General features: G+C 41.4%; 1 protein-coding gene across 7 annotated transcripts in view; it reads right to left on the bottom strand.

Annotated features, from left to right (window-relative positions):
* ppp6r3 (protein phosphatase 6, regulatory subunit 3) overlaps positions 1 to 15,147 on the bottom strand; it is a 153,673-nt gene that overhangs the window by 64,811 nt on the left and 73,715 nt on the right. For 6 of the 7 annotated variants that reach the window (XM_068046414.1, XM_068046409.1, XM_068046408.1 and 3 more), the window contains one exon: positions 6,838 to 6,924. The exons of the other annotated variant lie outside the window; for it this stretch is intronic. In XM_068046414.1, coding sequence (XP_067902515.1) covers positions 6,838 to 6,924 — 87 coding nt within the window. The remainder of the gene's footprint in view (positions 1 to 6,837; positions 6,925 to 15,147) is intronic. 7 annotated transcript variants of the gene reach the window in all.

Raw genomic sequence — 15,147 nt, 5'->3', positions numbered from 1 at the left:
TTTGGGATGTCTTGAGATTGTGAAAGGCGCTATATAAATGCAAGCCTTTCTTTCATGTATGTGAAGTTTTCAGACTGGGCAAAGCAGATGAAATCCATTAGGGTCGATTTTAAACCTGTTAACCCAACAGAAGGCAGGCAGTTAAAATGGCGACAGCAACTTGCATCCTCCAATCTGCTGCCTTCTCGTGGGTCGTAACTTACAAGCTACTCTTTTGAATATGAGAGGGAGACCCACTGGAATGCTGCAGCATCCTTCTCTAAATAAGTAGATCAGGTTACGATGATGTCAACAAGGTCCAATTGCAATTTTAAACGGAGGCCTGTGGTGGTGAAGCAGTCATGGCTTCCCTGCCAAGCCAACCTGGCAGCAAGAGTAGTCAGTGCCAGAAGAACCCCAGAAAGGTAAAACAACTTGTATTCACATAGCACCTTTAACATAATACAACGTTCCAAGGTGCTTCAAGAAGCATTAGAAAACAAAATATGACATTTAGCCACATAAGGAGATATTAGGGCAGATGACCAAAAGATTGGTCAAAGAGTGCCTCAAAGGAGGAAAGCGAGGTAGAGAGGCGAAAAGTTTACAGCAGGAATTCCAGAGCTTAGAGTGTAGACAGCTGAAGACATGGCCACCAATGGTGGAGCAATTAAAATGTGAGATGCTCAAGAGGCTGGAATTAGAGCAGCGCAGACATCTCAGGAGGGCTGTAGGACTGGAGGAAATTAAAGGAGGAGTCAGGCCATGGAGGGATTGGAAAACAAGGATAAGAATTTTAAATTTGGAGGTTATGCTTTACCGGTAGCCAGTGTAAGGCAGCGAGCACAGGAGTGATGGGTGAATGGGATTTGGTGCAAATGAAGATGAGGGCAGCAGAGTTTTGGTTCAGCTCAAGGGGAGGGATAGAGAGAAAAAGGAGAGAGAGAGAAAAAGGAGAGAGAGAGAAAAAGGAGAGAGAGAGAAAAAGGAGAGAGAGAGAAAAAGGAGAGAGAGAGAAAAAGGAGAGAGAGAGAAAAAGGAGAGAGAGAGAAAAAGGAGAGAGAGAGAAAAAGGAGAGAGAGAGAAAAAGGAGAGAGAGAGAAAAAGGAGAGAGAGAGAAAAAGGAGAGAGAGAGAAAAAGGAGAGAGAGAGAAAAAGGAGAGAGAGAGAAAAAGGAGAGAGAGAGAAAAAGGAGAGAGAGAGAGAGAAAAAGAGAGAGAGAGAGAGAGAAAAAGAGAGAGAGCGGCCAGGAGTGCGTTAGAATAGTCAAGTCTGGAGGTAAGGAAGGCATGCATGAGGGTTTCAGCAACAGAGGAACTGGAGCAGGGGTGGAGTCGCGTGATATTACAGAGGGAGAAATAGGCAGTCTTAGTAACAATGCGGATATGTGGTTGAAAGTTGATCTCGGGGTCAATTAGGACAAGGTCAACAGTCTGATTCAGCTTCAGACAGTTGCAAGGGAAGGATGGAGAATGGAGTCAGCCTTCCCACAGTTAACTGCAGGGAATTTCTGCTTGTCCAGTACTAGATGTCAGACAAAATAGTTTAACTATTTTTTATTCACTTGTGGGCCAAGAACAAAACAAATAAGTAGGCTTCTTTGGGGTTCTGCCAGGGCCACTCGGTTCCTGATCTCGTTACAGCCTTGGTCCAAACATGGACAAAACAGCAGAACTCAAGAGATGAGGTGACAGTGACTGCCTTGATATCAAGGCAGCATTTGATGGAGTGCGGTATCAAGGAGCCCTAACCAAATTGAAGTCAATGGGAATTATGGGGAAAACCCTCCACTGGTTGGAGTCAAACCCAGCACAAAGGAAGACAGCTGCGATTGTTGGAAGCCAATCAACTCAGCCCCAGGACATTGCTGTGGGAGTTCTTCAGAGGAGTGTCCTAGGCCCAACCATCTTCATAGAAACATAGAAAATAGGAGTAGGCCATTCGGCCCTTCGAGCCTGCTCCGCCATTCATTATGATCATGGCTGATCATCCAACTCAGTAGCCTGTTCCCGCTTTCGCCCCATACCCTTTGATCCCTTTAGACCCAAGAGCTATATCTAACTCCTTCTTGAAAACATACAATGTTTTGGCCTTAACTGCTTTCTGTGGTAGCGAATTCCACAGGCTCACCACTCTCTGGATGAAGAAATTTCTCCTCATCTCAGTCCTGAAAGGTTTACCCCATATCCTTAGACTATGACCCCTGGTTCTGGACTCCCTCACCGTCAGGAACATCCTTCCTGCATCTACCCGGTCAAGTCCTGTTAGAATTTTATAGGTTTCTACAAGATCCCCCCTCACACTTCTGAACTCCAGTGAATATAATTCTAACCGACTCAATCTCTCCTCATACGTCAGTCCCACCATCCCAGGAGTCAGTCTGGCAAACCTTCGCTGCCCTCCCTCTATAGCAAGAACATCCTTCCTCAGATAAGGAGACCAAAACTGCACACAATATTCCAGGTGTGGCCTCACCAAGGCCCTGTATAATTGCAGCAAGAAATCCCTGCTCCTGTACTCGAATCCTCTCGCTATGAAGGCCAACATACCATTTGCCTTTTGTACCGCCTGTTGCACCTGCATGCTTAACTTCAGCGACTGGTGTACGAGAACATCCAGGTCTCGCTGCACATTCCCCTCTCTCAGTTTCTAGCCGCAGATAATAATCTGCCTTCCTGTTTTTGCTACCAAAGTGGATAACCTCACATTTATCCACATTATACTGCATCTGCCATGCATTAGCCCACTCACTCAACTTGTCCAAATCATCCTGAAGCCTCTCTGCATCCTCCTCACAACTCACCCTCCCACCCAGTTTTGTGTCGTTTGCAAATTTGGAGATATTACATTTAGTTCCCTCATCTAAATTATTAATATATATTGTGAATAGGTGGGGTCCTAGCACCGATCCCTGCGGTACCCCACTAGTCACTGCCTGCTATTCGGAAAAAGACCCATTTATCCCTACTCTTTGTTTCCTGTCTGCCAACCAATTTTCTATCCATCGCAATACACTACCCCCAATCCCATGCGCTTTAATTTTACACGCTAATCTCTTATGTGGGACTTTGTCGAAAGCCTTCTGAAAGTCCAAATAAACCACATCCACTAGCTCCCCCTCATCAACTCTACTAGTTACACCCTTGAAGAATTCTAAAAGATTTGTCAAGCATGATTTCCCTTTCATAAATCCATGCTGACTCTGCCCGATTCTACCACTGTTCTCAGTGCTCTGCTATAAAATCTTGGATAATGGACTCTAGAATTTTCCCCACTACTGACATCAGGCTGACTGGTCTATAATTCCCTGCTTTCTCTCTACCTCACTTTTTAAAATAGTGGGGTTACATTAGCTACCCTCCAATCTGTAGGAACTGTTCCAGAGTCTACAGAATCTTGGAAGATGACCACCAATGCATCCGCTATTTCTAGGGCCACTTCCTTAAGTACTCTGGGATGCATACCATCAGGCCCTGGGGATTTATCGGCCTTCAATCCCATTTCTCTACGAATACTGATTTCCTTCAGTTCCTCTCTCTCACTAAGCCCTGTGTTCCCCAACATTTCTGTTAGGATATGAAAGTATGCATTTAGTTGGCCAGCCATTTCTTTATTCCCCATAATAAATTCCCCTGTTTCTGACTGTAAGGGACCTACATTTGACTTCACCAATCTTTTTCTCTTCACATACCAAAAGAAACTTTGAGTCAGTTTTTTTGTTCCCCACAAGCTTGCTCTCATACTCTATTTTCCCCTACTTAATCAATCCCTTGGTCCTCCTTTGCTGAATTCTAAACTGCTCCCAATCCTCAGGTCTGTTGTTTATCTTGGAAAATTTATATGCCTCTTCCTTGGATCTAATGCTATCCCTAATTTCCCTTGTAAGCCATGGTTTGGCAACCTTTCCAGTTTTACTTTTGCGCCAGACAAGGATAAACAATTCTTGCAGTTCATCCATGCGCTCTTTAAATGATTGCTATTGCCTATCCACTGTCATCCCTTTAAGCAACGCTTCCCAATCCACCATGGCCAACTCGCGCCTCATACCTTCGTAGTTTCCTTTACTAAGATTCAGGACCCTAGTCTCAGAATCAACTGTGTCACTCTCCATCTTGATGAAGAATTCTATCATATTATGGTCGCTCGACCTCAAGGGGTCTCGCAGCGCTAGATTGTCAATTATTCCTCTCTCATTACACAATACCCAGTCTAGGATGGCCTGTTCTCTAGTTGGTTCGTCAATGTATTGGTCCAGAAAACCATCCCATATACACTCCATGAATTCCTCCTCTACGGTATTGTGACTAATTTGATTTGCGCAATCTATATACAGATTAAAGTCACCCATAATTACAGATGTTCCTTTATTGCATGCATCTCTAATTTCCTGTTTAATGTTATTCCCAACATCACCACTAGAGTTTGGGGGTCTATATACAATCCCCACTAACGTTTTTTGCCCCTCAGTGTTTCTCAGCTAAACCCATACAGATTCCGCTTTGCGGAACATCTCCGCTCAGTCCGCAAGCAGGACCGAGCTTCCGGTTGCTTGCCATTTCAACACTCCCCCCTGCTCTCATGCTCACATCTCTGTCCTGGGATTGCTGCAGTGTTCCAGTGAACATCAACGCAAGCTCGAGGAACAGCATCTCATCTACCGATTAGGCACACTACAGCCTGCCGGACTGAACATTGAGTTCAATAATTTCAGAGCATGACAGCCCCCCACTTTACTTTCATTTTTAGTCATTTTTAGTTATTGTTTCTTCCTTTTTTTTTTACATTCCTTTTTACATTTTTTACAATCTTTTTTTGCATTTATTTCATTTCATCTTAGTTTGTTCAGTTTGCTTACCCACTGTTTTTTTCAGGTTGTTTTTCTTCAGGTTTGCACTTGCTGCTGTTCAATATTCAGTATATTCACACCTAATCTGTACTAATGCTTTGTCTTTCAACACACCATTAACATATTGTTTGCCTTTGCTCCGTGACCTTTTGGTCAGCTATGTGGCCTGGTCCAATCTGCACCTTCTCCTTTGTTATCTCTTGCCCAACCCCCACCTCACTTGTTTATAATCTGTGACTTTTCTAATATTTGTCAGTTCCGAAGAAGGGTCACTGACCCGAAACGTTAACTCTGCTTCTCTTTCCACAGATGCTGCCAGACCTGCTGAGTGAATCCAGCATTTCTTGTTTTTGTTTCAGATTTCCAGCATCCGCAGTATTTTGCTTTTACCATACAGATTCCACATCGTCAGCTAATATCTTTCCCCACTATTGCGTTCATTTCCTCTTTAACCAGCAATGCAACTCAACCGCCTTTTGCCTGTCCTTCCTAAATACTGAATATCCCTGGATGTTCATTTCCCATCCCTGGTCACCTTGCAGCCATGTGTCCGTAATCCCGACTATATCATACCCATTTACATCTATTTGCGCGATCAATTCATCCACTTGATTGCGAATGCTCCGCGCGTTAAGGCACAAAGCCTGAAGGCTTGTCTTTTTAACATTACTTGTCCCCTTCCCACTATTTTTCACCGTGGCTTGCTTGATTCTGGCCCTTGATTTCTCTATCACTTTTCTTATTCCCCTTACTGTCTTTTGTTCTTGCCTTTGATTTCCACCCCCTCCCTCCTCTGACTCCTTGCAACAGTTCCCATCCCCCTGCCATTTTAGTTTAAACCCTCCCCAACCACTCTAGCAAATACTCCCCCTAGGAAATCAGTCCCAATCCTGCTTGAACATGGTCAAGTTATTTTAATTTGCTAGAGATTGGAGTAAATCAAGGGATCGTTTGCATAGTGTTATGCCTTTGTGCAGTAAGGGTCAGCCATGCCTGCTGCTCCAAAAATCTGGTTATTCTTGTCAAATTTGGGATTTGTAATTCAACTCCCCAGCTGAAATGCAGTTTCAGTCACAAACAGGATTTGAATTTCAATACCCCAGTTATGATGCTTTTTTGTTTTAAGTATTCATCCATCCACGCATTAAAGTCATTGAATTCTACACATCTTTCCCCTCCTCACCCCTAAAAGTCAGTTTATCAAATGTTCTATAGCAACTAAACCAGCCTGTATTTAAAATTTGATATTCTCAATATTTACAGCCACAGATTTTTTCTAAAACAACTTTTTGATCAAGTTTGAGTTCTCTTAAGCATTTACTTTAAAAACACACCAATCGCGTGTTAGTTGAAATCGAGTAAACAATGCTGTGTGTAAATTTAGTAAAATCAATGTTATGCTTTCCACAGTAAGAATGAAAACTAATCAGTGAACTGACCACTTATTCAGCAGTTTCTGCTTTACAAGATGTAACTGTTTTCATTTCTCCAAGATGACTTTATTATTTTATTTCGGAAGATACAGTTCGCTTGCTCATGATCTTTCATTTCAATCTCCAAGGATTAAAGTTCTTTCAATTGAAGGGGTATTGTTTTTACTCCATCTCCCCAAATTGGCAGTTTTTAATTTGAAAAACTCCCCCCCCCCCCCCACCCCCTGAAGAACCATATGCCCTAAAGTTTTGAATACAGATGAAGTAAAGTGCATACCTAGGCCCTTGGTGCATAATAAGCAATCATGGGTCTGAGAAACAAAATAGATCGGTTTATTTTCAGGATGCTTAGAAGTGATATTGGAAACTCAAGTGAAAATTCTTGAGCAAGTAATATATTTATTTAGCACTTTCAGAAAAAAGTCTCTTATAATGCATCATTATAATATTTGGGGGAGGATAAACAACAGACTAATTTTAGAAGCTTTTTCATTTATACTTATACTCATGTAAAAGACAAAGAACATGGTTTGCAAGTGGAAAAAGAATTAGGAGTCACTCAGTAAAGAAAATACTTACTTGCTGTAACCCTGAGTCCGGAGCAAAACCCGGTTCCTTAAAATCAACTTCATCATCACTTGATGAATGTATATTGTGTGTGCTAACCTGCAATATAATTTACAGGATAAAGTGACTCCACTTCAAAATCAACTGACTCCAATCTCCATTTTCTATTAATATCTTCATGCAATAACCACACAATACTTTACTGTAAAATATTTAACAATTTAATTCCAAAGTCCTTTTTTACAACCGAGGCGGGAAGAGTGCACTGTTAATTCAGTCCCACTTCTCCACAGGTCACATTTTAAAAAATTTTCCCACTTACTGAAACAATCAGATACACAATTTTTCCCAGAATAGAACACACTCACCAGGTTTCTTTACTGAACAACAAAATTAACAGATTATAAAACAAGTTTTAACTAGTGATGAAGTCAAACAATATCGCACAGATCAAATTTTTTTTAAGTTCCAACATTAAATTTAAAAAAGTCCCCTTTCTACCTTAACCAAATTTTAAAGTCCCTTTCTACCTTAATCCCTTCACACTCACACATGCACCGATTAACTGTAAAAATAAAACGGATTTTTAGACCAGAGCGCTATTATAGACCAAAAAAAACAGACCTGGGCAGATCACTTGCCCACCCCTGAAGAAAAATAGATGAGACACCCTGACAGGTCACGAGAATCTTCCAGAATAGTTATCTTCAGGCAGCGTTGAAAAGTAATTTAGCAGGCCTTTCTCAAATACAGGAAACAAGATGAATCGACACAGTGGACTTCACAGAATCTTTTAGAGAATTGCAGGAAAGTGAGCTGGGTTGTAGTCTTCTGTTCTTCCTTGGAATTCTCTCCTTTTTCTGCAGCAGACTTGACTCTTATCTCCTTCCAGAAGGTAAAACTACACACACACACTGATGAACAACCAAAAAGCTCAATTTTTTTTTCTGCCCATCTCAGGTGTGCTATTACTACTTGGCTTGTCCAATCAAAGGAGCGCTAGTCACTTTTCTGTCCATTGCCAGGGTTTCTGTTCCAAGCCTAAGCCGAGCCATGTGACAACCAACACTGTTGCCAATCTGGCTCCCTCAGTCCTCATGATGGCTTCCTTTTTTAAAAAAAAAAACCTGGTCCAAGACTTATTCAGCTTAACCATAAATACCTTTAAAAATATTTAACAAAAAAAAATCACCTTCATAATACCTCCACCCTCGGAATAATGAAACGCCATTTTTAAATGCATTTCATTACAAAGCGTGGGAAAAACAAAACACATTGTCACAATCATACTCATTCACTCTTTTCATTCAAATAACTTGAACAAAGTTAGATTCTCGATAAAGCATCAGCAATATTATTCTTAATCACAATGTGATAATCTTTAAGTGATAAGGTTGTAACAGTAAACTCCATCAGAATAGTCTGGCATTCTGATTTCTAAATTTTTCAGCGAAAGTTATGGGGTTATGATCAGTATATGCCGGTGTCTTTGATGTCATGGCAGACATGGCCCTTCAAAAAGTTTAAGGGCCAATAATAGACCCAAGGTTTCTTTTTCCATGGTGGAATAACTTTTTTGATGTTGATTTAGCTTTTTGGAAAAGTATCCCACAGGTCTTTCTATGCCCGATTCATCATCTTGTAACAGGACTGCACCAACCGGTCACTAGCATTAATCGCTACCTTGAAGTGCTTAATAAAATTCGGAGCAGCCAACACTGGTTCATTAATCAAAATGGCTTTCAGCCTTTCAAAGGATGCTTGGCACTCTTCTGACCACACTACCTTGGTTTTCTTTTTCTGCAGTATATTTGCCAGTGGAGCAGCTACGGTACTAAAATTTAGTACAAACTTTCAGTCGAAGCCCCACATCCCCCAAAACCTCAAGATTTCTCGCTTAGTCTTAGGTGTAGGGAATTCCACCAATGCTTGTACTTTAACGGTCCTTGGCAACATTTGCCCTACTACATGCCCGAGGTCAATCACTCTCGCTTTTGCGAATTCGCTTTTGGCAAGGTTTATTACTAAATTAGTTCATTGTAAATTTTTGAACAGAGCCTCTAGTTGTTGCAAGTGGTCCTTCTAAGTGTCACTATTAAGACCAGCACATTATCAAGGTAAACTACACAGTTAGGAGCACTACCTACCAGCTGATTCATTAGTCTCAGAAACAGTAGCTAGGACATTTTTTAGCCCGAATGGCATCACTCAGCAATGGAAAAGACCACCCGGTGCAACAAAAGCCGATATTTCTTTAGCTTGGGGTATTAAAACGAACTTGCCAGCATCCCTTTAACAAATCTACTTTTGTAAGAAACATGTAACTACCCACTCTGTCAATACAGTCTCCCAAGCGAGGGATTGGGTAGGAGTCTGTCTTTGTTATTGCATTTATTGTTCTGTAATCTATACAAAGCCTGGTCAAGCCATCAGATTAAGGCACTAATTCTAATGGTAAAATCCAGATGCTTTGACTGGGTTCTATTAGATGATTTTCTAGCATATATTGGATTTCTGCTTTGGCCTGGGACTGTTTCTCTGGACTTAAGCGGTAAGGATATTGTCTTATGGGAAAGGATTCCCTATATCCACATTACGTGGGGCTAAGATTGTACATCCTGGCTTATCCCTACAGACTCTTAAATGATGTGAGTAGCCTTGCTAAGTCTTCTCGTTGGTTTGCATCTAAATATGAAAGCAGAGTGTCCAACCTCCCCAGCAATTCAGTATTAGCTAACCAGATAGTAGGAGGTTCAATTTGAGAATTGTTTAAGCCTCCTTCTGCCTCTTCTCACTATCCCTTTCAACTTTTACTGTCTCTACTGCCTGACATACCTGTGTTTGCTTATCTCCTCCTGGCGATATTGTTTTATCCTATTGATATGACACAGCCGATTCTTTTTCTGGAAATCTGGGGTGTCAATCAAATAATTTACTTCACCAATTCTCTTGACCACTTTATATGGATCACTGAACCGTGCCTTGAACAGTTCACCCAGTAAAGGCATCAATACCAACACTTAATCCCCTGGCCAAAACGTTCAGATCTTAGCATGCTCATCTGCCCATTTTTTCAGTTGTTCCTGAGCCACTTTGCAAGTTCTCGTAAGCCGTTCCTGGAACACGGCTACATAATCTAACACAGGAGATTCGTCCCTCTGTTCCAAAAATCTTTTGTTAATTAGTTTTAGAGTACCTCTTATCTCACGTCCATAAACTAATTCAAAAGGACCAAAACCTGTAGATTCAAAATGTGAATCCCAGGTGGCAAGCAAAAGAAATTCTAGCCCTTTATCCCAATCATGGGAATATTCATGACAGTATGCCCTGTTCATTGTTTTGAAGGTCTAATGGTACCTTTCTAAAGCTGTCTGTGTCTATGGGTGGTATGCTGAAGACTTTAACTGTGTTATACCTAAACTACCCATCGCTTCCTGAAAAATTTTAGACATAAAATTGGAATCTTGATCCGGCTGAATCTCAATCAATAATCCAGAAAATGTACTCAAGGGAATGGCCTCTGGGAACCAAGTAGCCATATCCATGATAGTGAGTATATATATTGGTGTCCCGCTTTTGTTTTCAGTAAGGGTTCCACACAGTTTACCAAAACCCTACTAAATGGTTCCCCAATAACTGGTATGGGAATTAGAGGTGCCGCTTTCATGGCAGGTTGCAGTTTTCCCTCAATCTAACATGTATGGTAAGTTTTACAAAACTGCATCACGTCCTTGAAAAGACGTGGCCTGTAAAAATGTTGAATTAAACGTGCTTTGGTCTTCCAGATCCACAAATATCCCACTGGAGGAATCCCATGCGCAAACCTTGATAGTTCCCAACGATACTTTGGTGGTACCACTATCTGACGAACAATTGTCCAGTCTTCGTCCGCAGGTCTGTGACAAGGTCTCAACTTTCTCATCAGAACCCTATTTTCAACGTAATACCCTTCTGGAACTCCTTTTGCCTCAGCTTTTGTTAGAGCAGATTGTGCCATCTTCTTCAACTCTATCAGCTTGCTGAGCCGTGATCGGAGAAGACTTATTAAATATTTCCTTTGGATTATCCAAATCCACAAAGTGAGTTTCAGATACTCAGCTATCTGACTGTTGTGCCAATTTTACCTCCGACAATGGAACTAGTTTAGCCATTGCTCAGGTTACTACATGAAGGAAAAATTCCTGGAACCTTTTCCTGTAACTGTTCTGTCTCTAACTTCACTTGGTTTTTCCATGATGACTGGTGAAGCTACTATCTTCATTCTGGCCAAATCATTCCCCAGGAGGTGGTCAACTCCGTCCACTGGCAAGCTATGGACAACTCCTACAGTTACTGTTCTAGATATTAGGTCACACTCTAGGTGCACCCGATACAAAGGTACGGGTATATACGCTCCGCCAACACCATTCACTAAAACTTTAGCATTCAGTGCGCTCTCTGGTGGGAAAGTTATGTACATGGCCTTACAGCTGCAGTCAGAGCTACAGCCTGATCTGCTGTACTGTCAGGGCCGCTTTCTCTACATTGGTTTTGTATACCCCAGTAAGTCCTCTGGGTTTACCCCGCACTTCCAGCATTCTACATGAAGGTGTCCCACCTTGTGACAACAGTAACCTTTAGGCTTGCGGACCTCACTTCCACCCTCAGCACCTCCCTTTCTGGCCTGAAAGAGTGGATCCCGGGGCGTTCCCAGCTGTCCCTTCTTATCCCTGGCTACCTGCCTTCCTTTCACTCTCCCATCTTCTATCCTTCTCAGATTTGTGGGGTGATGGACAAAGGCTTATACACAAGCTCAAAATCGTCAGCAATTTCTACTGCCTGCCTGGCAGGCCATTGAAACCTTCTGGTTCTCACTACAGGGAAGAGTGAATTTTTAAAAATTCCAGAAGAATTAATTCTAAAATGTTCTCATATGTGACTTCCATCTTTAGTGCTCGTATCCAACAATCAAAATTAATTTGGTTTTCTCTCTCAAATTCTATATAAGGTACCCAGATAATCTCCAGGGGTTCTGAGATTTCTGTCAGTAAGCTTCAGGGACTAACTTATACGCAACGAGGGTAGCCTTCTTTGTCATCTCAATCTGCAGAAGCCTCCTCAGAAAATTGGCATAAACTTCATGAGCTCCACCCATCAACCTGCTTTGCGCAAGCAGTGTCCAGCTTTCCTTTGGCCATTTCATTTGTTTGGCTATCTTTTCAAAAGAAATGAAAAATGCCTCTACGTCCCTTTCCTCAAACTTAGGGAGAGCTTGTATAAATTTAAGCAGCTTTTCACTCGGTCCTGGGCTGGACTCAAATTCTTCCTCACCAGAATCTCCACTGGTATCAAGACCATTCTTTTGACTTAATTTCAGCTTTCTAATCTCAATTTCCCTCTCTCTTTGCAATTCTAGTTCAAGTTTTTTTTGTCAATTTTTCCTCTAGCTCAAGTTTTCTTATTTCTATTTCTTATTCCTGCTGAAGCTTAAGTTTTTCCAACTCTATTTCTTCTTTTTCCTTGTCAAGTTCAAGCTGCCTCATCTGTAACTGAATTTTAGCTAATTCAACTGCACTACCCTCTGATTTGCCTCCTTGTTCTTCCAATTCCAAATGTTGCGCTATTACTTCAATCATGTCTACTTTCTTAGTCCGATTGTAACTCTAATGCCAACAGGTCTGCCAAATCCAAAAAGCAGAGTATTACTTAAACAGAGAACGACTGCAGAACTCTGAGATGCAGAGGGATCTAGGTGTTCTAGTGCATGAGTCACAAAAAAGTAGTACACAGGTACAGCAAGAAATAAAGAAGGTTAATGGAATGCTATCCTTTATTATGAGCGAAATTGAAAATAAAAGTAAAGATGGTATGCTTCAGTTATACAAGGCACTGGTGAGACCACATCTCGAAGAACTGTGTGCAGTTTTAGTCTCCTTATTTAAGCAAGGATGTGAATGTGTTGGAGGCGGTTCAGAGGAGATTTACTAGATTGATACCTGGAATGAGCAGGTTGTCTTATGAGGAAAGGTTGGACAAACTGGGCTTGTTTTCACTGGAGTTTATAAGAGTGAGGGGAGACTTGATTGAAGTATATAAGATCCTGAACGGTCTTGACAAGGTGGATGTGGAGAGGATGTTTCCTCTTGTGGGTGAGTCTAGAACTAAGGGGCACTGTTTTAAAATTAGGGGTCGACCTTTTAGGACAGAGATGAGAATTCTTTTCTGAGGGTTGTGCAACTTTGGAACTCTGCCTCAGAAGGTGGTGGAGTCAGGGTCATTGAATAATTTTAAGGCGGGGGGGGGGGGGGGTAGATCAATTCTTGTTAGGCAAGGGAATCAAAGGGGGTAGATGGGATTGTGGAATTCGAGACACAAACAGATCAGCCATGAACTTATTGAATGGCGAAGCAGGCTAGAGGGGCCGAACCTTTGTTAAATCACTGAGGGATGCATCCTCCTTCCCCAGAAAAGTCGCAGCAACTGTTAAAGACATTCCGGTGCTGTAAACTTTACTCTATTACACAAGAAATCTGGTTTTTATTTTTTCCCTTTTCCAATTATTATTACCCCACTTACAATTGTACGTCGTTGGTGTTGGGTTTATCCCGGCAAAAGAGAGCCCCCAATTAAATAGGTTACGACCAAGGTGGGAGGAATGCACTGTTAATGCAGTCCCACTTCTCCACAGGTCACAACATTTTTTTTTTAAATTTTCCCACTTACTCAAAGTCAGATACACAATTTTTCCCAGAATAGAATACACTAACCAGGTTTCTTTACTGAACAAAATTAACAGATTATAAAACAAGTTTTAACTAGTAACGAAGTCAAACAATATCACACAGATCAAAGTTTAAGTTCCAACATTAATTTTAAAAAGCCCCCTTTCTACCTTAACCAAATTTTAAAGACCCTTTTTTACCTTAGTCCTTTTACACTCACACACACATACACTGGTTAACTGTAAAAATAAAAAGGATTTTTAGATCACAGCGCTATTAGAGACCAAAAAAAAAAATACCCTGGCAGATCACTTACCCACCCCTGAAGAAAAATAGCTGGAGACGTTGCACCAAAACTGGCACACAGTCCAACCACCGAGCACACACGGACAGGTCACTAGAATCTTCCAGAATAGTTATCTTCAGGCAACGTTGAAAAGTAATTCAGCAGGCCTTTCTCAAATACAGGAAACAAGATGAATCGACACAGTGGACTTTAGGGAATTGCAGGAAAGCGAGCTGGGTTGTAGTCTTTTGTTCTTCCTTGAAATTCTCACCTTTTTCTGCAGCAGACTTGACTTTTATCTCCTTCCAGAAGGTAAAACCAGACACACACGAACAACCGAAAAGCTTGAGAGTTCTTTTCCCTGCCCATCCCGGGTGCGCTCTGTTATTACTGGGCTTGTCCAATCAAAGGAGCGCTTTCTGCCCGTTGCCAGGGTTTCTATTCTAAGCCTAAGCCAAGCCATGTGACAACCAGCAACACTGTTGCCAATCCCGCTCCCTCAGTTCTCTTGATGGCTTCTTTTTTTGAAAAAAAGGAAACCTGGTACAAGATTTATTCAGCTTAACTATAAATTTCTTGAAAACATTTAACAAAAAACACTTTCATAACACTAAGTTCAATACTTGAACCACATACAGAACATGGCTTACATTTTTCATTTTCACCCCTTTCTCCATAAACCTCCTCCATTCCACCAGAGAAGTTCTCCTTCCACACCCCCCCCCCCCCCCACTCCCCACAGGTGTTTCTCCATATGTTAAATCTGTAAACTATAATCTCACTTTACAGAGGAAAGCCACGTTTGCCTTTTATGCAAAACTAGGACACATAAGAGCCCAGTTCTAAGAACTGCATACTGGTCAACTGACTTTTCAGAATAATTTAAAGACACTAACTTCGTACTTTCAGAACAGTGAAGATCTAAAAGTCAGTTTCCAATTCAAAGCAAGTGAATATTCTGCAAAATCTAGTTATAAATAAAGGGGCAAATTTATTTAGCTGATGTTAATCCATTTATGACAGTCAACTTTGTGACCATAATTTCTATATATATGTAGCTACATCTAATGCAACATCCCAAGTTTAGTTGAAATAGCACTGCTAAACATTAGGAAGACTTAAGCCATCTTCTTTGACCCTGCTGCAAACCCCACACCCTTGAAAATGACTCCACCCCCTTCCCTGGCCACTATCTCTCACTACAACCAGCTTAATGCAGCCTTAAGTGACCTACTGACTGAGCTGAGTTTCCATCATATCTCCAAAACAAAGACTGCCTTACTTCCACCTCCGTACCACAACTTCATGTTTATGCTCAAATTGCTTTAAGTTTCT

Source organism: Heterodontus francisci, chromosome 14, assembly GCF_036365525.1.
Source record: "Heterodontus francisci isolate sHetFra1 chromosome 14, sHetFra1.hap1, whole genome shotgun sequence".
In the NCBI taxonomy this organism is placed as follows: domain Eukaryota; kingdom Metazoa; phylum Chordata; class Chondrichthyes; order Heterodontiformes; family Heterodontidae; genus Heterodontus; species Heterodontus francisci.
This window is presented reverse-complemented; position numbering and strand designations above follow the sequence as displayed.